Here is a 23,096-nt window from a genome sequence, read left to right on the forward strand (position 1 = left end):
GTTCATAGGCAGTATAAAAATAAAATAAATACATTTCACACCTTAGTCCCCCTTGATATTAATGGCATATAAAAGCTAATTATCTTGCATTATCATGTTGAAAACTTTAATAGTGTGCTCAGCAACTCACACACTAAATTTGGATACAAGGAACTAAATCTGCTTTTCATCTTAAGTATTTGCCCTGGAGTGTTTGTCAACATATGGTGGTACCCATGAATATATGACATACAGTGTTTTTCGCACATTTGTTTTCTAGTAGATGAAATTTGGTCAGCAAAATACAAGCTCTTTCTGCCTTCTCTTATGTGCATGAAGTGTTAAGTAAAGTTGTAGTACCTTTTCAGCCCCAGACTTGTTTTTCCTATACCGATGCTGGCTTTATTTCCTTTTTCTTATTCTATGCTATTTCCTTTTTGTTATTCCATGTCTTTTAAAAGCAGTGTAATAAAAGGCAGGGTTTTTTGCGACTCTGGAGAGATCTGTCTTTCACTTCCATTTTCTTTCAGTAGCAACTTAAAGTTATGTTGAGAATTGGCTTTAATATTTTGTGGAAAGATACTTTGCTTTTTATCTCCTAACAGTTTTTGTTGTATTTGCAGTCAAACTTGCATGACGACGTCTTTGAAAATGGGACAACAGAAGTTGAGCAGCGGCCAATGTCTTTCAGTTTCAATGATATTTCCAATTGCAGTCAATCTTCCAGTTCTGTTGGTTCCTCTTCTGCCACGGATAATTTTAATCCTGAAATTACTGTCACGCCTCCAGAACATAATGGGCAGAAGTTATCAAAAACTCATGCATTGGACAATATCAGCACCAGCTCATCAGTGGACTCCACACCTGAATATAAGGACTTAAAGTCACAAGAACCTATGCCACTTAGTGAGGGGAAAAAGATTTCTCATATAGATTCTGAAGTTTGCCAAACCTCTCCAGTTTCCAGAAGCAACAATCTTTTCTTACATAGCAGTGCCCCAGTATCTCTCTTGCAGGACACGGATGAATTATCAGAGCTCAAACCTGTGGAACTGGATACTTTTGAAGGCAATATCACTAAGCAGCTTGTAAAAAGACTCACTTCAGGAGAAGGTCCTGCAACACCCGAAAAGCTGCATTGCGAAGGATCAATAAGTGGCGAATCTGAAGGCTATAAATCCTGCGTAGATGGAAGCCTAGAAGAAGCATTTCAAGGGCTGCTTCTAGCACTTGAGCCACATAAAGAACAATTTAAAGAATTTCAGGATCTGGACCAAGAAGTAACACACCTGGATGAAATTCTAAAAGTAAGTTCAGGTTCAGGTTAAAAACACATGAAAGTTTAATCTCATGCACTATAAACAATGGAGTAAACATTCTTATCCAAACCAAAGTTATTTATGGTTACTTACAGAAGGGGGAAAATATGTACACAATACACCAACACTGGGTGAATACAGTCTACACCACAGTTGCCAATTCCCAGTTGGAAGCAGGGGATCCACAGATTTGGAGACCCTCCCCCACTTTAGGGTTATCAGAAAGCAGGAGGGAGGCTGGATTTGAATGTCCACTGGGCACTCCATTATACCCTATGGAGACTGGTCCCCCATAGGGTATAATGGAGAATTGATCTGTGGGTATCAGGGACTCTGTGTGTGTGGGGGTGTCTGTTTTTGGAGGTACAAGTAGAAAATTTTCAGCATAGCATCTCAAATCCTCACCCCCAAAAAAGATTCAGAAAGATTGGACCAGGGGGTCCAATTCTATGAGCCACAACAGAAGGTGCCCCCATTCTCCATTATTTCCAGTTAAGGAAAGGCGTTTAAAATGCACATGGTCCTTTTAAATGTGATGGCCAGAACTCCCTTCAGAGTTCAATCATGCTTGTCACAATCTTACTACTGGCTCCACCCCCAAAGTCTCCTGGCTCTACCCTCAAAGTCCCCATATATTTCCTGAGTTGGACCTGGCAATCCTGTTTGTAAAACCAACATGTAAAACTGATGCTGGCTGTTCATTCAGGCCATCGAGCCTTTTCAATGTTGCCATGCTTGTGAGGAAAGGGAATAGAATCCCCCTTGCTCAGTGCATCGTTTTCTCATTTGTGACACAGATGAACTACAAAGCAACAAAGTGTTAAATTGGAATAAATGTTACGGGGATTTAAAAAAACCAGTATGGAAACCCTGGCAAAATATTGATTGTCTCTGGTTATAGCTACAAATATACGATGGAAAACTCTTGGTGTAGGCCCAAATAAGAAAATGGGAGACATCCAGAAGCTGAGAGGGTTGGTCTGGATCCTTCAACCTCCATTTGAGGAAATGACATGCCAGGAACGGAGGAGGCACGTCACAGAAAGATGACACCTCCTGCTCTGTTTGGTTCTGCCTCAACAACATCATAAGATGAACTCATTGGGAGCAAGGTTACCAGTGGGAGTGTTGCACCTAGTTGAGACCAGATCTATATCACTGTTTTTCCTCCCTTCTTCGGTACTACCTAACCCCTGAAGACTGGCAGAAGCTCACACCATCTGCATTCATGACACTGTACTTTACCCATGCTTTAGTTCCTGGAGTGTATGTAGAGGTATATCAGTAAAAAGTTCCGTCAGTAACTTTACATGGTAACAGGGACAAGTTAATCATGTGCAGCAGCTTGCTGTACCAAGGGCCATTTCTCAGTGGCACCGCAGACAAAAATAGGCTTGCACACAGCTCACATGAAGCAATTCAAATCTGCTTTGCATGGTAACCATTCATATGTGATCACAGTACTCTAGTTTGATCATACACCAGTAAGAGACATGTATACAGAACGGTTTCCTCCACTAAAATGAACGCATAAACCTGCTCATGCTGGAGGCTCTGTATGCAGGTTAGGATGTGCATAGAGCACTGGATCAATGGCTGCGGATCATAAGGTGGTAATTACTCCAGGCATGTTACTCTGGGGTTCAAAATGTGATCTTGTGTATTTCTTTAGTCAATTGCACCGTAGGGGCAAGTATTGATAGACTCACGATTCCTGAATGTTAAGGTATCTGCTAGTTTTAAAAAATAAAATAGTCTGATGTGTTTTTTAAAAACTTGGAAGATATATCTTTGATTGTTATATGTTTGAGTTATCATTAACAAATTCAGTAGGCTCTGGGCTTTATTGCTTTGAGAACTGGCACAGGGCAGTTTTTAATCCACCAGCTGTCCCAAGTTCGACTGTTAGCTTGTTGACACCGATAGAGTCATCTTAAGCAGAGTTATACCCTTCTAACTTGATTGAAGTCAATGGACTTACCAGGGTGTAACTCTTCTTGGAATAGTGCAGTGAGGCAGTGGCTCCCAACCTTTCTGGCACCAGGGACCAGTTTCGTGGAAGACAGTTTTTCCATGGACTGATGTATGGTGCTGGGGTATTTGCTGCTCCAGGCTGCCCCCCCCCTCACACCCTGTCCCTGACCCCATGGGGGTCTTTAAATGAAGGGTAGGAGAAGGTCACTGCCACGCTACCCCTTCCACCCACCTGGGACCTGAGTGGATGAAAGAGGTGGTGCTTCAGAGTGAGGCTGTGCTGCCTCTTTCACCTGCCTGGGTCCCGGGGGGCGGGAAAGAGATGGTGCAGCACCTCTGCCTTGCTCCACAGCCTGGTTGCTAACAGGCCATGAAGTGGTACTGGTCTGAAGCCCGGGGGTTGGGGACCCCTGCTGTAAGGTACTTGCGGGCTGTATAGTAACTCATTAGAGCAACATTTAGAGATACATTTGTTAGAACTTGATGTTTGTAATAATGGCTCTGAAATTTACCTGCAAATTACTGTCAAACCGAGAATGAGTGACAATTGGATGTTTCAGTAACTCTGCAGTGTACAGTTAAATGTGTGCTTTAATTTGAACAGAAAATGAGTGGTTTGAATGATTGTTATTTTTATATATATTTCACTTACTGGCTTTGACCTTCTTACCTTCCCTCACCATATTTGCTTGCAAAGACAATAAATTGGTAATATTAATCGCAGATTTAAAACATGAAATTTTAAACTGGGGTTTATTTGGAGCTTTTCCCTATGAAAGTGTTTTATGCTCATGGCATGACTGTTTAAAAAATTAAGATTCCTCCCCCCCCCCATACCCCAAAGAGCAGTAGGTTAAATCTAAAGGTCATTTTCCCCAGCAAAATCGGAGATGTTTTTCACTAGTTCTCCTCTCTCACTGCTTATCTGAGCTCATGTCTGAAAGCTGCTATCAAAAACTGGTCAGAACTAAGCTCAAAAGTCTTGTCTTTGATGCTTTAAAAAACAGATAGAGCTGGGCAAGTCTTTCAGTAGTGAGGCGTCATTCCTAACTAATTTATATTAGATAATATCTCTGAAGTTTCACTGCAGCTCTTACCTATTGCTCTCCACAAATAATGCCACATAAGTCACAGCATCTAAAGTAAAATCATCATCATCATACATTTTGATTTGATTAATCACCCTATCCTGGCCAGGCCAGGCTCTGGGCGATGCACATAAAAAAAATACATAAAATTAAAACAAATACATAATTTAGTACAATAAAAGGATGGCAATAAGAATTCTAATCGCTGATGGAGGAATCCCTAAAATCTTGAAAATAAACTTGCATGTGAACCTCAGCAATTCAGGCAAACACAGCTAATTAATTCTAGTTGTCCACCTATTTCTTATTAATTGGAAGATCTGCATTATTAGCTGGTAGGTTCTCCCATCTACCAATGCAGAAACGATGTTGTCTTTGCTCAGAAAGAGTAGTTGAAATGGTCTCGCATATCCTCCTGCACTGTGAGCTTTATCAAGTGGTAAAATTGCGACTAATTACCCCACTTTTATCTAAATTCAAACCCTTGGAGTTTTATATAAATTTTAGAACTGAGGTACTTCAGAAATTTTTATTGGAAGATACACAGAAGCTCAGTAACTCAGGCGGTAGCAAAGTTTTGTTACATTGTAATTTGTAAGAGGAAATATTTGAGAGAGTCTTGATTGCTGTACTTTATTGTCTTCCTTTATTGCTGTACTGGTCTTTGACTATAATAAATATTGATTGATTGATTAATATGAAGTTCTGGAAAAAAAGTTAAGTTGAGAAGTTTTTACTTACCCCAAAAACACTTAATGGTTACCCCTGTTCTTGGTTTCCCATTCATTTTGTTTTTGGTATTACAGTGCAGACCAGCAGTGAACCACAGCAGGTCCTCCAGTTTAAGCCTAACTGTTGAAAGTGCTTTGGAAAGCTTTGACTTCCTGAACACCTCTGATTTCGATGAGGATGAGGGGGGCACAGATGAGCTCTGCAGTGGCAATGGTCAAAGGAATGACTCTGTCTTCTCAGACTCGGAGATTGAGAAAAACAGGTAAGAAGGTCTAATATTTTCCACTCTTTAGGGCAGGCTCCTGAACTAGTCATCAGAAATCCAGATAAACACTCATTGCTCAAAGAATAATGATATAATTAGGTATCAGGACCAGGAGCGGGACGTATATTTTACTGGAATCTCAGGGTTTGGGACAGGTTTTCATACTGGAGACTGAGAATTAATTGACACTGCCTGAATATTCTCTGCTGCATTGCCAAGAAATCTCTCAGTCAGGCTTCAAAATAAAAAAGTGAACTGCCACCAGGTGTGATTTCTCGGTCATGAACTGGAGAAAGTGCCTCTCTCTTTAAAACTCTTGAGATGGTGAGAGGAGCCTTGTGATGCCGTCAGGGCTCTCTTTATAGCAGGAACTCCTTTGCATATTAGGCCACACACCCCTGATGTAGCCAATCCTCCTGGAGCTTACAGTAGACCCTGTAAGAAGAGCCCTGTAAGCTCTTGGAGGATTGGTTACATTAGGGGTGTGTGGCCTAATATGCAAAGGAGTTATGCTACAAAAAAAGCCCTGGATGCCATGATGAGAATGCTGGACAGGGAGGCTCAGGCTGAAATCCCCACTGTGCCATGAATCTCACTGCATGACCGTGGGACAGCCATTCTTTCTCAGTCTAATTTCCCTCACAGGGTTGTTGTGAGGTCAAAATGGTGAAAGGGAGAACTGTCCTGACTCCCTTATAGGAGGGATGGAATAAAAGTCTGAACATCTCACTCAAGCCCTGGATTGCAAAGGCAGGTTACTGATGGGGGTAACACTCCAGTTGTTCGTATATAGGAGCTACTGCCTCTACAATGTAGTGCCCATGAGCCTTATGGCACCTGCCAACACCTTTCTTGGTGCACGCCAGGGGTTTTTAGAAAGCAGGTGGAGCCAAGTGGGGTCTCTGCCCAGTAACACTTCCGATTGACCAATCAAGAATTGATTGGCTGTGCAGATATTTAAAAACATTGCTTTCACAGCAGCTGCCACCTCAGCACAGGAATCATCTCTGTGTGACTGAAAATAGGCTGTTAAAGCTGTTTTGTGACCGGCTCTACCTCGTGGGGCAGGCATTTTGTGGCTTTGCCCCCATCGTGGTATGTCAGAAGAACTCCAAAGGTGCCTGCAGGGTAAAGAACACTAAAGACCCCTGCCCTGCATCTTAATACCAAGTATAATATAAGTACTATTATATCAACACAACGTCCCAGCTTTTTTGTGTAATTATTGCTCCTGAAGTTACTAATAGAGGTGTGATCTTGCATCTAGAAAACTTATCAGCATTTATTCTGATCAACGCAGTCAAGCCTGGTGAAAACCCCTTAGCAGAAACAGTAAGAGACCTGGCGTCTAATGATTAAGCAACTTGGTTTTGTTCTGATAATAAAGATCCTGAGAGTTTAATAAAATCCCTGCTGCTGATTTGAAGTGTTCAAAACTATTACATTGTAACATCTGTTAGTTACAAGCACAGATGCTCTTCTCAAATGTTCTGCAACCCGTATTTCACTGTAAACATTGAACTAATTTATTTAAACAGTGAGATTTGCATTGTTGTATATAAAAAAAAGAAAAATTAAACTTGTGTTTGTGTTCTTGGTATGTCTTAAACATTCAAAGAAATCATCATCTCTTCTGCTCCCACAGCTTCCCCTTTTGATTCCTTGGCTGGTTATTAATCAAGGGCTGGTAAAGCACTGACAGATTAGGTCTTAATTGTATAACTTCTGAAACCACAGATCTATAATTCAGTTAAATCCAAAACAGTTTGGCAAAGCATTTTGTCAACAGGCCAAGATTTCCTTGGGAGGTGGGGGGGGTGAGTTAGAAAACGAGTTCTAATGAAGTCTGATTTTCAAAGACTTCTTAGTGAGAACTCTACACAAAAGAGGTATTGTTTCAGAGAAACAAGTAGGCCACTGTGGAAGCAATATATTCTTTAAATGCAGACACTTCTTTGGCTTCTGCTCCTTTAGCCCACTGCCAATTTGAGATATGATGCATTCATTAAAAGGTTTCTAGCCTACCAAGGGCTGTTTGGTTACAAATCGGTGCTTTCAACAGTTCCTCTTTTGCATGATGTTAGTCATGTTGAGCCTACATGAAAAGAAAATCAAGTTGCTCACTTACCTCCCGGCATGAACAGTTACAGGTCAGAACACCCAGAAGCCAGAGGGCATCTCAGTGAAGCGTTGACAGAAGACACAGGAGTTGGGACCAGCGTAGCTGGAAGCCCTCTTCCATTGACCACAGGGAATGAAAGCCTTGATCTTTCTATAGTCAAGCACTTGCAGTATTGCACACAGCTTATTCAGGTAATGCCCTTGTCTAGATTTGTATTTAACAGATTGCTACTGAACACATGTTTGTATCCAAAACAAGGGATTTTGTCTTTTCTTTTTATCACATTTAAATTATCCTTATTTGTTCTGCATAGTGAGACAAGCAGATCTTGGTAGATATCCCAAATTCAGAGTGCCTAATCAAATTAGATATTGTTCAGTCCCAATTGCATATCTAACACGCCTTGATGTAAACAAATATAGAAAAGCCTTTACACTATCTAGGTGGGTTTGAGCCATAAAAAGGTAAAGGTAGTCCCCTGTGCAAGCACCAGTCATTTCCGACTCTGGGGTGATGTCGCATCACTATGTTTTCATGGCAGACTTTTTATGGGGTGGTTTGCCATTGCCTTCCCTAGTCATCTACACTTTACCCCCAGCAAGCTGAGTATAAACCACACTAAATCCAAAGGGATTAAGTTTTCTTAAATCTACGTACTCTACTTTAATCCACTTAATGGAAAGTGGATTTGTGCAAATGGAGAGAACTCTCAAGTTACTCATTATAAAATATATTGGCATACATCTAATGATCCATAAACCTCACGGAGCAGGGTTTTCCTACTTCTCCCTCTCTTTGCAGTGCCCTGAGCCCCTGGAATTTTAGTCCTAGAGGTCAGTAGACTGTCTGGAACAGCACAGAGGGGAAACCTGTCTTGGTAGCCCTGACTGGGCAGAAAAGCAATAAATAAATAAATAGGCAGTGGGAGAAGAATCAGTGGAAATCACCAACCCATCTTCTGAAGACTTGGGCCCTTAAATCCTTGGAACTGTGTGGTTGGACACACACCTCTGTTCTTATCCCATCCTTGCTCCAGGCCAGTAGGGTAGCATACATAGTTATGTCCCCCCCTATTTAATCCCCACAGCAATCCTGTGAGGTGAATTAGGCTGAGAAAAAGAAGTGACCAAGGCTAACCAGTAAGCTCCAGGGAAGATTGAGGATTTGAACCTGGTCTGTTTGATCCTAGTCCATCACTTCTAACCAGTAAACCAGCTCTTATTTGCTTAAATTTTGTTTTTTCCCCATATTCATGCTTTTTAGCAGATTTATTGATAATGTTATTATATCACCTATGCTCTCCCCATATGTTTGTTTGCGTATGTTGCATGTGTATATGTAATTTAATTTTCTCAACTATTTTTTTTTTTTTTAGCAAATTGTGTTTTCCAGCAAAACTCAGTTTGTAACAAGAAACCTCCTAGATAAACTATCCCAACAGATTCTAGTGATTGAGTGTCTTGCAGAGATCAGTGATGAGAACATGGGGAACATCAGACCTATAACTGAAGGTAAGAAATGGCATAATTTCCATGGAAAATATGGTTCTATATTTAAATGTTCCTTAACCATTTCCCTGTTAAATGCTGTATTAAAATATGCTCTTAAAGCATACATTTTGAAAATGAAAGACAGCATTTAACTAACATGTCCTATGCATTTTAAATCTATCAATTTCTCTGCAACACTGAGGGCTAGAAGATTATTTTGTTTTTTAAAACATGAAATTCTCAAGAATCCAAATCATAGACTGTATAACATGGACATGCAGAAATAGTGTTGTGTAGACGTCCATTACAAGCATTTATAGGACATAAGCACACCAAATTTATAAGTAGGTTATGTCCCATGGATTTCATGCCTTTTGTCATTTTTATTTTTAAAAGCAAATGTAACTCCTTAAAACTCTCAAAGGAAGTTGGTGTAAAGCATGTGGCTCAGCAATAGTTAGAATACTATGAATCTGGATTTCTGGCAGCATCAACTTGATCCTGATTAGACCAAGGGTCTGGGTTACCCTCTGTCTAGGGAGACCAGGGACTTCAGATCTCTCCAGTCCTAGATGCCAGGTTTTGCAGCTTGGGCATGCGATTTGCAGCTTGAGCCTGCTATTTGACACAGCAGTCACCCTAGAAACCAGGTGGCTGCAGTGGTCCATAGTGCTTTCACCCAGCTTCTGCTGGTGTGTCTGCTGCACCCATTCCTGGATCATCTAGACTAGACTACTGCAACATGTGCTGCTTGGGGCTATCCTTGAAGACTATCCAGATGCTACAGCTATTGTACAGATGCTGCAGAACCCTGCGGCTGGACTGCTGGCCAGGCCCAGTTATTGAGAGTACGTGACTCCTGTACTATAGGATATCTACTGGCTACCAGTCTACTCAAGCCGTGTTAAAGGTATTGATTTTGACCTTTAAAGCTCTCCATAGCTTGGGACCAGGGCTGTCTTCTCTTATATGGTCCTGCCCAGGAATTCAGATCACAGGGAGAGGGCATCCTAACTATCCAGTCAATCAAAGAAATTTGTTTGGTGGGTGCACAAGAGGGGGCCTTTTTGTGGCAGCCCCTTGATTGTGGAATTACCTCCCCAGGGAGGTGCACTTGGCTTCCATATTTTTGATCTTTAGATGGCAGTTGAAAATGGTTTTATTTAGGACTGCATATGATTCAATCTGTCCTAATTTGTGATTTTAAATTTCTGTTTTATGTAATTTATGTACTCTATGTATTTTATGTATATTGTAAGCTGTGTTGAGGAAGGAAGCAAGGCAGCTAATAAATGCTTTCAATAAATAAACTCCTTTCTTGGTTTTCTTTCCCTATCAGCAATCCCAGAATTTCAAAAAAGGATCTCCCTCCTGTCCTTCTGGAATAAATGTACATCCCATTCTTCTGGGATGTACCACATCTCCGCAGACAGGCTGATCAAACAACTGGACATCACATTTGCTGCGGCCGTGAATGAGGAATATCCGGGGCTTGCAGAAACAGGTGCAGTTCTTGAATGTGTTTTTGAATTAGCAATGCAGGAGGCACCTCTTTGATGGATGGGTTCTGTAATTGCAGCCATCGTCTGTTAGATCACTTACATCTTGACTGAAATCACCTGGGAAACAGATCAGGGGTGTTGAACTCATTTGCTATGAGGGCCGGATCTGACATAATGAGACCTTGTTGGACTGAGCCATGTCGGGCCGGGCCGTGTGTGTACCTATTTAAGATTAGGTAGCAGGGACATAAACATTTTTTTATTTTTTTTTTTTACATTTTTACATAAAAACTTTATAAAGGACACAGACAAACACAATTAATTTTTTTTTAAAAAACAACACCTTAAAATAAAACATACTTAAAACGTTAGCACTCATTGGTCTTAAAGGTGCTTTTTTTGTATCTCTCCCATGGGATCCAGGGAACTGGGCAAAGGAAGCTCTGGCTCTTTCCTTCCTTCCCCAGGAGGGGGAGGAACCTCAGCCTATAGAAGGAAGAGAGGCTTGGCTCAGTAGCTCTGCTGTGCAATTGAGAGAGCCTGGCAAAGCAAGCTATCCCTCTCCTCCTTCCTCCCCAAGGGAGGAACCTCAGCCAATGGAGAAAATAGAGGCTTTGTGCAGTTGAGCAAGCTTTGCAAAGCAAGCTGTTATGCAGAAGGAAGTAAGAGGGAGAAGGCAACAGATGACAGCCAGTTGCTCGAGGGCCTGATAGGAGCCCTCTGAGGCTTGATTTGGCCCCCGGGCCACATGTTTGACACCCCTGAAATGTTCGTGAACATTATCATGTTGAAATATGTTGCCCTACATTCTAAATACCAATAAAAATGTGTTGTATTTGAAACCCAAAATTTTCTTTGAGCATTGGTCTATGATTAACACGGGGGACTCATGATACTCACAGGGGTGGAGAACCCCATCCGTCCCCTTCACCTGGCCAGCCGACCACTCACCAGCTAATCCGCTCACTTGCAGCGCTGCCACCTTTGTTTGTGACTCTCGCGGTGTCCAGAGTCGGTGACTGTTTCTGTCTCTCCCCACTGCTTTCCCACTCTTTGCTTGTCTACTTAACCAGTCTGGAGAAGGAAGGCATGGAAGAAGGGAATGAAGGCAGTGGAAGCCACGTACTGAATGCATAGCCTCCCCTCCGACCTCCTCACTACTAAGAGGGAAAGAGGATGGAAACCAGGGTATTGAGTAAGTCCTGCCACCACTGCCTTCATCCCCTTCTTCCATCTCTTCCTTCTCCTAGCTGCCAGGAAGGAAAGAAGAGGGAGGCTAGAAACAAAGGGCACTCAGTGCCAGGGATGTCTGGGCTAGGAGGTAGCACTAGCATCCATAGAAAGTCCCCCTCTCACCCAGTACTTCCCCCCACCACCACATGAGCCAGGCAAGGGTTTAACTGGAAGCTGCCGCCCTCCACCAGCGCTGAAGGACCATGAGGAAGAAGCTGCCCTTTCAAAGGAAGCTAAGGACAAAGATAAATGTGGAGCCGTGCTTGATCCCTGGAGATAAGCAGAGCCAAATTGAAACTGTATCCCTTAGTGAGCTGCCTGAAGGAGGATTCTCTGAAAGTGGGCAGAAGCAGCAGCCCAGTTGCAGCCACACCAGTTTGGGAACTACAATCGCACCTGCATTGGTGAACTGGATTTCAGGAAGTCCTACAAGTGAAGAAAAACATTGTATATTGCAAAATGAACTGTGAAGTAATTTCAAATTAATGTGGAAATATTGTGATTTAAAATATTGTTTAAAATATTGTTTTCAATATATATTAGTTGAAGCTCTCACGGAGTGTTCTCCTAGATACCTATGCTGTATCACAGGAGCTGGTAACCCTGGGTTCAGTGCATCCAAACCTAAGCATCTTGCATAAGTTCCATTGATGTCTGTTTATACTGGTAGACCAGGCTTCTCCCTGGTACCATCTTAGTGTAATATGTGTACAGCTGAGCCTCAAGGATCTGTTCTGGGGCTTGTTTTGTTCAACATCTTTATAAATGATTTGGATTTCAGCTTGAATAGAGGGAATGCCAGTTTGGTGTAGTGGTTAAGTGTGCGGACTCTTATCTGAGAGAACCGGGTTTGTTTCCCCACTCCTCCACTTATAGCTGCTGGAATGGCCTTGGGTTAGCCATAGCTATTATAGGAGATGTTCTTGAAAGGGCAGCTGCTGTGAGAGGCCTCACAGGGTGTATGTTGTGGGGGGAGAAGATATAGGAGATTGTAAGCCACTCTGAGACTCTGATTCAGAGAGAAGAGCGGGGTAAAAATCTGCAGTTTTCTTTTTATTATTATTAAATTTGCAGATGATATTAAATTGGGAGGGGTCACAAATACAGTAGAAGACAGGAACAGGATACAGGATGATCTTGACAGGCTGGAAAACTAGGCTAAAACCAATAAAGTAAATTTTAACAGGGACAAATGTAAATTTCTGCATTTAGGTAAGAAAAATTCAATGCATGGTTATAGGATGGGGAAGACATTTCTAAAAGTTAATACATGGAAGCAAATTGTTAAAAGATCCGAATGCAGGTGTTCCAGTAATTTCAGTTTGTTTTATTAATTTATATTCAACAAAATTATTTTGTCTTCTCACTTACAGTATTCAAAACTTTGGTGTCTCATATCTTGGACCGAGAAGAGCCTATCCTCTCTTCTAACCTATCTTTGGAAATCGTAACAGTCTTTCAGTACTACAACTATTTGGCGAGCAAAAGTGTTACTGACCTGGGAAGCTACTTGCTTCAGCTTGCAAAAGAAGGTAAGGATGATAACCTTATTCTTGAGGAGGGAAATATCACACCATTTCAGAGGAGAGTATGAAAGAATTCATTTTGCACAAAGAAGGCAGGAGAATGTTCTATGTCCAGGAACTATCAAGCCCAGAGCCCCTTCCTTAGGGGTCTGATCAGCCCTGTGATAAGGGGCCATGGGGCAATTTTGTATGTGACACACAGGGGTCATTTTGTAGAAAAATAGGTGTTGGAGCTCATTAGCATAATTTTTTAGCATATGCCACCGCCTCCACCAGCCAAAAGCAACCCAATGCAAGAAAGGAGATCCCCGCGCGAGAGAGGCCTGCTTGGGCTGGCTAGAGATCCAGCCAGGCCAAGCAGGCCTTGCTCACCTGGGGCTCACCTGGGCTGCCCCCTTCATAGTCAAAAGGCCAGCAAGCCACTCGCTGCCCAAAATCACATAAGAAGTGGAGAAAGGGTGGTGCAGGCTTCTCCAGGGGTTAATGAGGGCTGCTGGGGGCATGGCAAAGCTCCTGGTGGCTGGCTGGCTGACTGCCTCCTTTCCTAATCCAGGGATTGTTATGCAGCTGTTCCTACTATTCAAGGGACAAGGTAGGTAGGTGGGGAGGAGGAGGGGGAACCCTCAGAAAGGTTCAGGAGCTATGCTCCTGTGAGCTCCTGCTAAATTCAAGGCCTGGTGGCATGTGCCCTCCCTTCCAGATTGGCTCCTTCATGTGATGGCTTTAATTCCCAAAAGTGTATCACAACATTGATGAGATACTGCCAGACATACCTGATGGCAATGGGTGGTGGTATGGAAACCGTGTACCCGGGGGGCAATCAACACAGAGACCATACCACTCTACAAAAGGCTGCATGCTATTTCAAAGCCTATTTCAAAGGGCCTTCAAGTAGACTTCCCTTTATAAGTAAGTAGGCTTCCCATACACATCACTGACACTCCTTTTCATTTCAGCTTCAACAGTTCAGACTCTGCAGTCCTTGAGAGATGAAAAGTGCTTGCAGAATGTGATCCCATTAACTGCCATCAGCCTTCCACCTCAGCAAGAAGTACTGAAATCTTTGGCTGTCCTTCTTCTAAATGAGAATAAAAAAGAAACATGCGAAGCTGTCGCATCAATCTTGTTAGCAGCTGCAGAAGACAAGCACTTCAGGGAAAAGGCAAGTAAGGTGTGACATTGCAGCCACAACTAGGAGTGCTAGATTTCAGCTAGGACACTTCTACAGTATTATTATTTCTTGATGAGGAGGAACCCTGCAGTGTATGCAGCTCCAGTTCCAAGCTCCAGTAGATGGAGAATTATAGAGCACTTTCCCTAAGAAGGCTTACCAGAGCTGAAAGTATTGCCAGCTTTTCTTTCCTTTTCAGAAGAGTTTTTTTTAGCAGCTTAGGACAATCATCACAGCTATGTTACTTAGTGCAATCTCAAGAGCGTATTTAATTGGTTACTATGGGTTGGATTTCTTCTGCAAGGTCTTCTTTCAACAACAACAACAAAAGGGCTTCAACAAAGGAAGAGTTTCTTCCATCACAAAAAAGTCTTTCCCTATTGAATGAATAAAGTTAGAGTCCAGGGGCACCTTTTAGGCCAACAAAGTTTTCTTCAAGGTATGAGCTTTTGTGTTCAAGCACACTTCTTCAGACAAAATGCAATGGGAGAAAACCGTTCAAATTTATAGACAGGATGAAAAGCAAATTAGCATCTAATACAATGAGGACATTTTGAGACAAAGCAGGAACAACCAGCTGTATGGATCCAGTTAAGGGGGAACAATGGTTAAAGCAATAAATGTCAAAACAGGAGATAAGTGTGTAAAATAATTTTTTCGAATTGTGGGAAGTTAACTGAGATTCCTTTACAACGCCCCATTTGTCTCCTCTGAAGCGTGATGGTAACAAGCAGCAATGAGGGGAGATGAAAGGGGCATCGTTAAGGAATCTCAGTTAACTTCCCACAATTCGAAAAGATTATCTTATACACTTATTTCTTGCTTTGACATATTTATTGCTTTAACCATTGTTCCCCTTTAATTGGATCCATACAGCGGTTGACCCTGTACACTTGACTTGTTGATCCTGTTTCATCTCAAAATGTCCTCATCGTATTATATACTAATCTGCTTTTCAGTCCTGTCTATAAATTTGAATGGTTTTCTTCCATTGCATTTTATCTGAAGAAGTGTACTTGCACGCAAAAGCTCATACCTTGAATAAAACGTTGTTGGTCTCAAAGGTGCCCCTGGACTCTAATTTTATTCTATTGTTTCAGACCCACATGGCTACCCACCTGGATCTACCTACTGAATGAAGATTTAGCAGAAGAGAGTCACAGATTCAAACAGTGGAGGGAGTTATATCAAGCACCAGAGACTAACTCGTTTTGCTGGCAAAGAGAAAACCCAAAAGGCACACTCCCCCGCCACTACAGCACACAGACAAACACACCCTAAACATAGTGATAAATAATACTAATAGTAAAATAACTGGACTTTAGTGATGTCCAAAAATTTGCCACTTGAAATGTGCTGACTCATGCAATCCTGTTAGGCATTATAATTATATTGCTGACACATGGAATACAGTATATTTTTAAAAATTAAACAAACTAATGGGGAGAGATAGTGACAGCATCCCCACTAGATGTGAAAGTAGCTGTCCAGGATAGCACATTGAATATCTCATAGAAGAATGCCACAGGGAGATGGGAGAAGACCAGACAATTAGCATAACATTTGTTGGAATTATCCAGTTAGTCTTAACTGGCATTTGCATGTGTTTTTTGTAGGAACCAGGGCTTTTTTGGTAGAAAAAGCCCAGCAGGAACTCATTTGTATATTAGGCCACACCCCCTGACATCACCATTGTTTTGTGAACATTTCTATACTTGCACAAGGGATGCGCACAGCCTCAGAAATAATCAAATATTTAAAATTCTGAAATAATCATAAAACAGTGGAAACAAGTTAGGATTGTATCACACACACTGCTGATATCACAAGTGCTGTTCCATAAATGACTATAACACTCATGCAACTTACATTTCATTTAGCATAAACTAGCTGGCAGGAGAGGGGCACTGCATTTTTAAAATTTATTTTGTTACTTTATTAAAACACACCCTGCCTTTGCTTGTGGTTCAAGCCAGTTTACAATCTTTCAGTTAAAACAAAACAAAACAAAAAGCAAACCCCAAATCTCTTTCTCCTCTCCCCAGTGATAAAATATTATCATTGCAGAGCTCAGGAAATGCAGTACAGTTGGCAGAAGAGTTGTTGCTATAATGAAAGGCCTCCAGAGTCTCTGCAGCAAATGAGTAACAGATGTCTGTTCTCGGTATTATAAACTGATCGTTTGGAATGGCCCATAGAGCACATCTTCCAAATTACTGCATCAATTCATTATTCATCAGATATCACTTCTCTGCCTTTTGGCTAAGATCAAGTGTAGTATTCACCAGGTGCTGGAACATCTTTTTTGTGATATAGCATGGCAGATTGTTCCTCATGGTCCTTCTCTGTTTTTTGCTCCAGGCTTTAATTTATTACTGTGAAACGCTTGCACAATCCAACCTCCACCTTCAGAAAGCAGCTTGCCTGGCTCTCAAATGCCTCCAGGTAAAACTCTACCATCTTTGTGTTCACACGCACAACAGAAGGTCTGGCAGCAACAAGGATTTCAGTAGCGCTTCCAGAGTAACAACAAGGGCCTTGTTCTTTTGCATTTGCCACCACTACTATGTGGGTGTTTGTTCTTTAAATGAGTAATTTAGGACCTTGAAATAGCTCCAATATGAGGATCAACTGTCCATGAGGCCTCTCTCACTTTAGACTGCAATATTAAGATTGTGATATTGAGAGATGTGGTATGACTAATTTTTAGTTTTAAAATTAATGTTTGTATAGCAAAGCAAGGCAAAAACAGGTCTTCTAGATTGCAAAAACTTTGAGGGGGGAGGGTCAGGAGGGTCTGACAGTGTAGCAATAGTAACAATAGTGGCTGCTTTTGTATTCCCCCTCAGACAGGGATCTTCAATTACTGCAGTAATTTGTGGCTTTACATGTACAGAGGAAAAATACAGACTCTGTTGCTGATGCAGTCACTTGTAAGGTCTAACACCATTTCAGTCTATATGACTAAGTACCATAAATATAGTTGTATCTGCAGTTAAAATGCATTGGAATGTAGCACATGCTTTCCAGGCCTGTACTAGAAAGATAATAATTAGAATGAAAACACCAATAACATAGAGTTTTCACATATTAATATATATTTCTACTCCAAACTAAGCTCCGAATGACACTATAGAATTGTGTGTCCATCCGCAACACTCTTGATGCATAATAAAGTTTAGACAAAACCAGATATTTGAACTGGGCCCAGCGACTGGGAGCCGGTAAAGTTATTAAAAATGGCGTCTTGAATTCCACGCATCCAACCCTTGTGGCTGAACTATTTGTAGTTCCCAGAACTCTTAAAAACAGTCCCGTAATACACAAAATGACTGTCTTCGCACTAACCTTACTCCGACGTTGCTCCACGCCAGGCTTCTGTTTCTCTCCAGAGCAAGCTAGTGATTTTACACCAGCTGCTCCATGCCACCATTTTGCACCAAGGCAACCTGTGATTTGCCATGTGGCAGTGTAAACCTGAAAAAACAGGTTTACATTGCTGCATGGCAAATCGCAGGTTGCCCCAGCGCAAAATGGCGCCGTGGAGCAGCTGATGCAAAATCACTAGCTTGCTCCGGAGAGAAACAGAAGCCTGGCGTGGAGCAACATCGGAGTAAGGTTAGTGTGAAAACAGTCAGAATGTATTAAGAGCAGTCAAATTTGAATGTCACCAAGGCTTGAATTTCAAAGGCTAATATCGCAAAATATTCAAAAGAGAGCAGTTCCTTTTCTTTTTCACACAAACAGCTTTACCTCACAAACACAAGCAAAGTGCTCTAGGGGCTGTTGTTGGATGTACACATCCTTCATCCATGTGACTCTGGCATAGCCACTGGAATTAACGCAACAAACCAAATAAATGGAAGCTCTGCTAGTGCACCATAAAGCATATGTTGATAAACTGGGCAAGAAGCTGAGAATAAGTCAGTACATAATGGGAAATTTGAAATATATAATTAATTAGCAATGGTTTTTTATGTATACACAGGCAACAGAAAGTATTAAAATGCTTGTCACGCTTTGCCAGTCTGATAATGAAGAAATCAGAAATGTGGCCTCTGAAACCCTGCTCTCTCTTGGTAAGTTGACTGCCCTATTTCTATATCTCTATAAATTATCTTTTATCGCCCGGGGCTAATGGAAACATTGGTGAAAAATGAGGAACACTGATGGACATGCCATGGTCTGGATCAGATGATACAGTCCCCAATCACTCCCCCATCTGGAGGGGGGGAGCTAGAGTGAGATCATACTTCTTTGTGCACCCAGTGTGCCTTCCCATCCATGCAGAGGTCTTAAGACAGTGCTATGTGCATGCCATTGAATATGTGTATGCACAGAATTTGTAAAACAAAATTGTTCAGGAGGGCATTTTCATAAAAGAAATAGGATTATAGTGAAATGGCATTGCTCAGGAAGGTACTTTTATGAAGGGAATGGGTTGTAGTTTATTGTTTTTGCTGCGTTCTGTATCTAGTAATTCAGTTTCATACCATTTTAAATTCCATTTTCTAATTTTGTAATCTGCCTTTCGTCTCAATGAGAATGGAGAATTACAAATAACATAAATAGATAAAGCATGCGTGGTTGATTTCCCAGACAAAATCCAGGAATCAGCCATGTGATCTGGGTGTTGGATTTTACATGACTTTAAATTTTAGATTTCCATGTGGGCATTCTGTGGTGTCAGCGCTGGGGCAAGTAACTAGGGAAGCTAGATATATTTCTGCACCCTAATAAGCAAAGATGGAGATGTATCACCTGGTCCTGCATATTTAAGAAGGCAAGCAAAGCAGCAAAACTGCATTTGAAGCTGATAATGTCCATTTCATTGGTATTTGAAGGTGTGCGTGCACACAATAGGTCATACTTTGAATAAAACTTTGTTGGCCTTACAGGTGTCACTGGATTCCAGTTTTGTTCTGCATTTGAAACTATTCAGGAAGAACAGCTTAACCTTCCTGACTTGAATGTCCGTGCCAATATTAGATGCATACGCATGAACATATGAAGTGGTGTGTTAACATTGAGCATATCATTGTAAAGGAAGACTCTGAGTCTTCTTTCACTGACACTGTCAGAATTCTCTGGAAATATGCATACAAATCCAAAATGCATTCTTCTAAGTACAATATACAGAAAGAAAGCATCGCTTTGGGCAAAGGGCATGGAAGTTTTTAATGTGTTCAAGGATAATAAAAGACTTGCTTTTAAATCTAGAGCATCCCTCTCCCATGGCTGAAAGTAATGTTGGACATCTGGAATTAAATGGAAAGCTTGATGACAACTCTGCTCTTCCCTTGTGGCCCACTGGAGCACTTCTCACATGATTTCACAGATCCAAATGATACCAGAGTAGCAGGGGAGCCAACCCCATGGAACAGGCTGCTCTGGTAATATAGGGATGGGTCCCAAGGCTGACAGCAGGAAGGGTGGCTAGTGGGATTTCCAAGGAAGAACAATTCTCTCACTTCAGCAAGGAAAACAGGAAAGCCATCTTCCTTAATTGTTGTCTGTTCTCATCTCTCAGTCATGGCTGCCTGTGACTCAAATAGCAGATGTGGCCAGGAAAAATGCCAGGATTTTGTTAAGTTGGGGGGCTTTCTAAAAATCCAGGGGACACTTAAATTTTGTAAAAGCCCCCCAACCTAAAAAAATCCTGCCTTACTCCCCTGAGAGGTGGCCTCTCCAGGCTGGGTCTTCCTGCTTTTACAGCCAGCTTCAAAGCTGGCTTCTGGAAAAAGAGCTGCCACATCTTGGTCTCCCGTCCTGCTTGGCTGAGCAGGAGGGGAGAGGAGGGCAGGGCCAGCAGGCTGGACCTTCCAGCTTTCGCAACCAGCCAGCTGTGAGAGCAGGAAGAACTACCACTTCTCTCTCTCCTGGGTGGGCCTGAGTTGGGGGGCCCAGGGTTGGCCCCAGGAATGCTTTTGAATGCCCCTGGCTGAGCCCCTTAATCTTAGGATGGATATGTTTTCTTTCACCAGAAAATAGATCTCCCAAGAAGTATATTGCAGAAGCAAAACTTGTATTTATTCAAGCCGATTCTGTTCATATTCAGGTTGCAGTAAAAAGGAGACAGAGAAGCCGAATCAAAAGACTACTTTCCTTATCACAAGTGGCCAGCCAAATCTGACATTGTGTATGTGGAAGTATGTGGGCATTGTTTTCTACCAGAGAAACCTTTAGAGACATCAGACTGGAGAATGGGGAAGAACAAAGGACACGCAGAGAGAGGAGGGGTCAAAGGGCAGCTCCCAGGTTAAGGCAATGAGAGACATCCCATTCAAGAAAATAACACTTATACGCGCTTAGAGTGATGTTTTTGTTGTTGTTCAGTCACACAGTCGAGTCCGACTCTTTGCGACTCCATGGACAAAGTCATGCCAGGCCCTCCTGTCTTCCACCATCCTCCGAAGTCTGCTCAAATTTGTGTTTGTTACATCAGTAACTGACTGACTTGATTTGATCTTCTTGCAGTCCAAGGGACTCTCAAGAGTCTTCTCCAGCACCACATCTCAAAAGCATCTATTCTTCTCACTGTAGCATCCCTCAATGTCCAGGCATGCTGAGTTGCTCACACCAGCACAGACAACCTGGTTTGTGGACAGCAGCAGCATTCCCTCTAAGCTGAGTTAGCATGAGCTAGCTCACCGATTTTTAGCCTCCAGCTCACACATTTTTGTCTTAGTTCAGGAAGGATGACCCCAGAGCACAATAATTTATTCAGTAGCTCACAACTTTAATGCCAGTGGCTTACAACATTAATACCAGTAGCTCACAAAGTAGAATTGTTGTTCACAAAACTCTGCAGCTTAGGGGGAACATTGGACAGCAGTTGACTTTTTAGAAACCAACAGCTAAAACCTTGTAATTTTCCTGTAGTGGACACACATGACTACTGTTTACAGGAGGAAGTTGGGAGTAGGGAGAGAGAAAGCAGGGAAGAACTCCTGCCTTGTCCTTTGTGGCTGGCGTGAAAAAGACTCTCTTATCTGAGAGCCACAGGCCCCAAGAATGAAACATTTGCTCTTGTTTTTGTTTTCAGGAGAGGACGGACGGCTGGCATATGAGCAACTAGATAAATTCCCCCGTGACTTCATTAAAGTTGGTGGACGTCGTGGGACTGAGGTAGCCACAGCCTTCTAATCTGCCTAATAGACATCTAGCAAGAGTCTCAGTGGCTGCTTGTATTAACCTCAATGGTGCTGAAGCTCAACTGCAAAAAGAAAACCTTTTGATGGGATGTTCTGAAACTCACGGACTTTTGAAGATTACTAGTGTATGAAGAATCTTGATTTGGGTTCCCATTGTCTTTGATGTCTATTATGAAACAGTGGATCTGTCCAAGCTAGTGATTATTTTAATTGCTTCTGAGTGAAACTGTGTGATTGCTGTGCATCAGTCTCAGCAAACATGAGATGAAAACAGCTTTTGAGGCATTTTTACAGAATTTGGTGTTTGCTTTGTGGGTGTTATTGCATCTGCTTGAAACATTTGATTCCCCTCCTGAAACAGTGAGCAGAGAGGAGCGAAGTAGGCAGCTCTTATTGTCACCTGCGAAGAGCCTCTGTTCCCTTTCAGTATCGCTCACCTGGATTTATTACAGAAGAAAAGTTTAAGAGAAACAAACATCAGAGGATGTGTCTGCCTCTGGAAACAGTTGGATGCAAACGCTGGGAGCTGTCAGTTCACTGACTCATTTTAGATTTCCTTCTGTGCTTTTCCCCACCCTCCGATAATGAACTCTCATTAAGCCAGAGATTTTCTTTTGTTGTCAAGCATGCGTGTGTGGGCTGGAAACCACAAATGGAAGTATTACTTTTCCCCAAAAAAGAGCAAATATATGCAGTATCTTTTTTTTTTTAAGCATTAAAATCCCTGGCTCCTTTTCCCACCTCCAAGATTCCAAAAACAGAGAAAAGCATTATGCATAAATATGTTAGTCTGTTATATTGATTTCAGCGTAACCGAGAAAGGTTGCAGAGTTCTTGGGGACTGTTTAGAAATAGGATCTGCAGAATCCTTCTTCCTTGCAACATTAAGGATCTGTGTTATGTGACAATATTTTCACTGAAGCCCTTTGCATTGTTGATGATACAGCCTAAATGCTGGTAGTTTCTGTACAACCATGGGGGGGGGGGCGGTTAGTCATCATTTGAAAAATGCAGATATTGAAGACTCTTTTTAAAATGTCCAATAGAGCCACCACCCCCTTTGCCAAATACATTGGCAAAACAGTATTTTTGATTATGAATGTGAAAAACTTGTGTATATATATTCCTGTATATTTATAAGTTATATATATTCTCTGATTAAAAGCTACGTTTGTACAGCTAAACTTAAGCATTTTACTGAAGGAAACAGTCTCTTGACAACACATGGAATAATTATAATTTGGTTTTTACAGCATATGTCTCCCAAGAGCCTTTCATTGTCTTTTTTTGTACTGGCTTTTTTGCCTTCTAGCTTTTGTGATATTTGTACTTCTCATATTCACTGTGACAGTTAAGTGACTAAAATAGTGTTAAGTATGCCAGGGTTTGTTTTGGTTTGCTTGCTTAATTGGCAAATGCCCCCTCCCCCCCCTCCAGTCTCAAAGGCTGCCTGTAATGCGTTTTGTCGAAAGTACAGCGGACTGGACTTCAGCTGTCGTCTGACAGAGTCTTCATTGCCATTTTTGCTAGTTGCAGGGAGA

General features: G+C 41.8%; 1 protein-coding gene and 1 pseudogene across 1 annotated transcript in view; both read left to right on the forward strand.

Annotated features, from left to right (window-relative positions):
* Positions 1 to 22,810, forward strand: part of RIPOR2 (RHO family interacting cell polarization regulator 2) — a 162,770-nt gene extending 139,960 nt beyond the window's left edge. The window contains exons 13-22 of the mRNA XM_060244128.1: positions 603 to 1,286; positions 5,167 to 5,354; positions 7,502 to 7,670; positions 8,855 to 8,990; positions 10,309 to 10,473; positions 13,078 to 13,236; positions 14,187 to 14,392; positions 16,763 to 16,846; positions 18,390 to 18,480; positions 21,447 to 22,810. Coding sequence (XP_060100111.1) covers positions 603 to 1,286; positions 5,167 to 5,354; positions 7,502 to 7,670; positions 8,855 to 8,990; positions 10,309 to 10,473; positions 13,078 to 13,236; positions 14,187 to 14,392; positions 16,763 to 16,846; positions 18,390 to 18,480; positions 21,447 to 21,547 — 1,983 coding nt within the window. The 3' untranslated portion in view covers positions 21,548 to 22,810. The remainder of the gene's footprint in view (positions 1 to 602; positions 1,287 to 5,166; positions 5,355 to 7,501; positions 7,671 to 8,854; positions 8,991 to 10,308; positions 10,474 to 13,077; positions 13,237 to 14,186; positions 14,393 to 16,762; positions 16,847 to 18,389; positions 18,481 to 21,446) is intronic.
* On the forward strand, positions 16,644 to 16,862 carry LOC132575589 (U2 spliceosomal RNA; annotated as a pseudogene).
* Positions 22,811 to 23,096: the final 286 nt, after the last annotated feature.

The sequence above is a fragment of the Heteronotia binoei genome, chromosome 7 (genome assembly GCF_032191835.1).
Source record: "Heteronotia binoei isolate CCM8104 ecotype False Entrance Well chromosome 7, APGP_CSIRO_Hbin_v1, whole genome shotgun sequence".
Taxonomy (NCBI): Eukaryota; Metazoa; Chordata; class Lepidosauria; order Squamata; family Gekkonidae; genus Heteronotia; species Heteronotia binoei.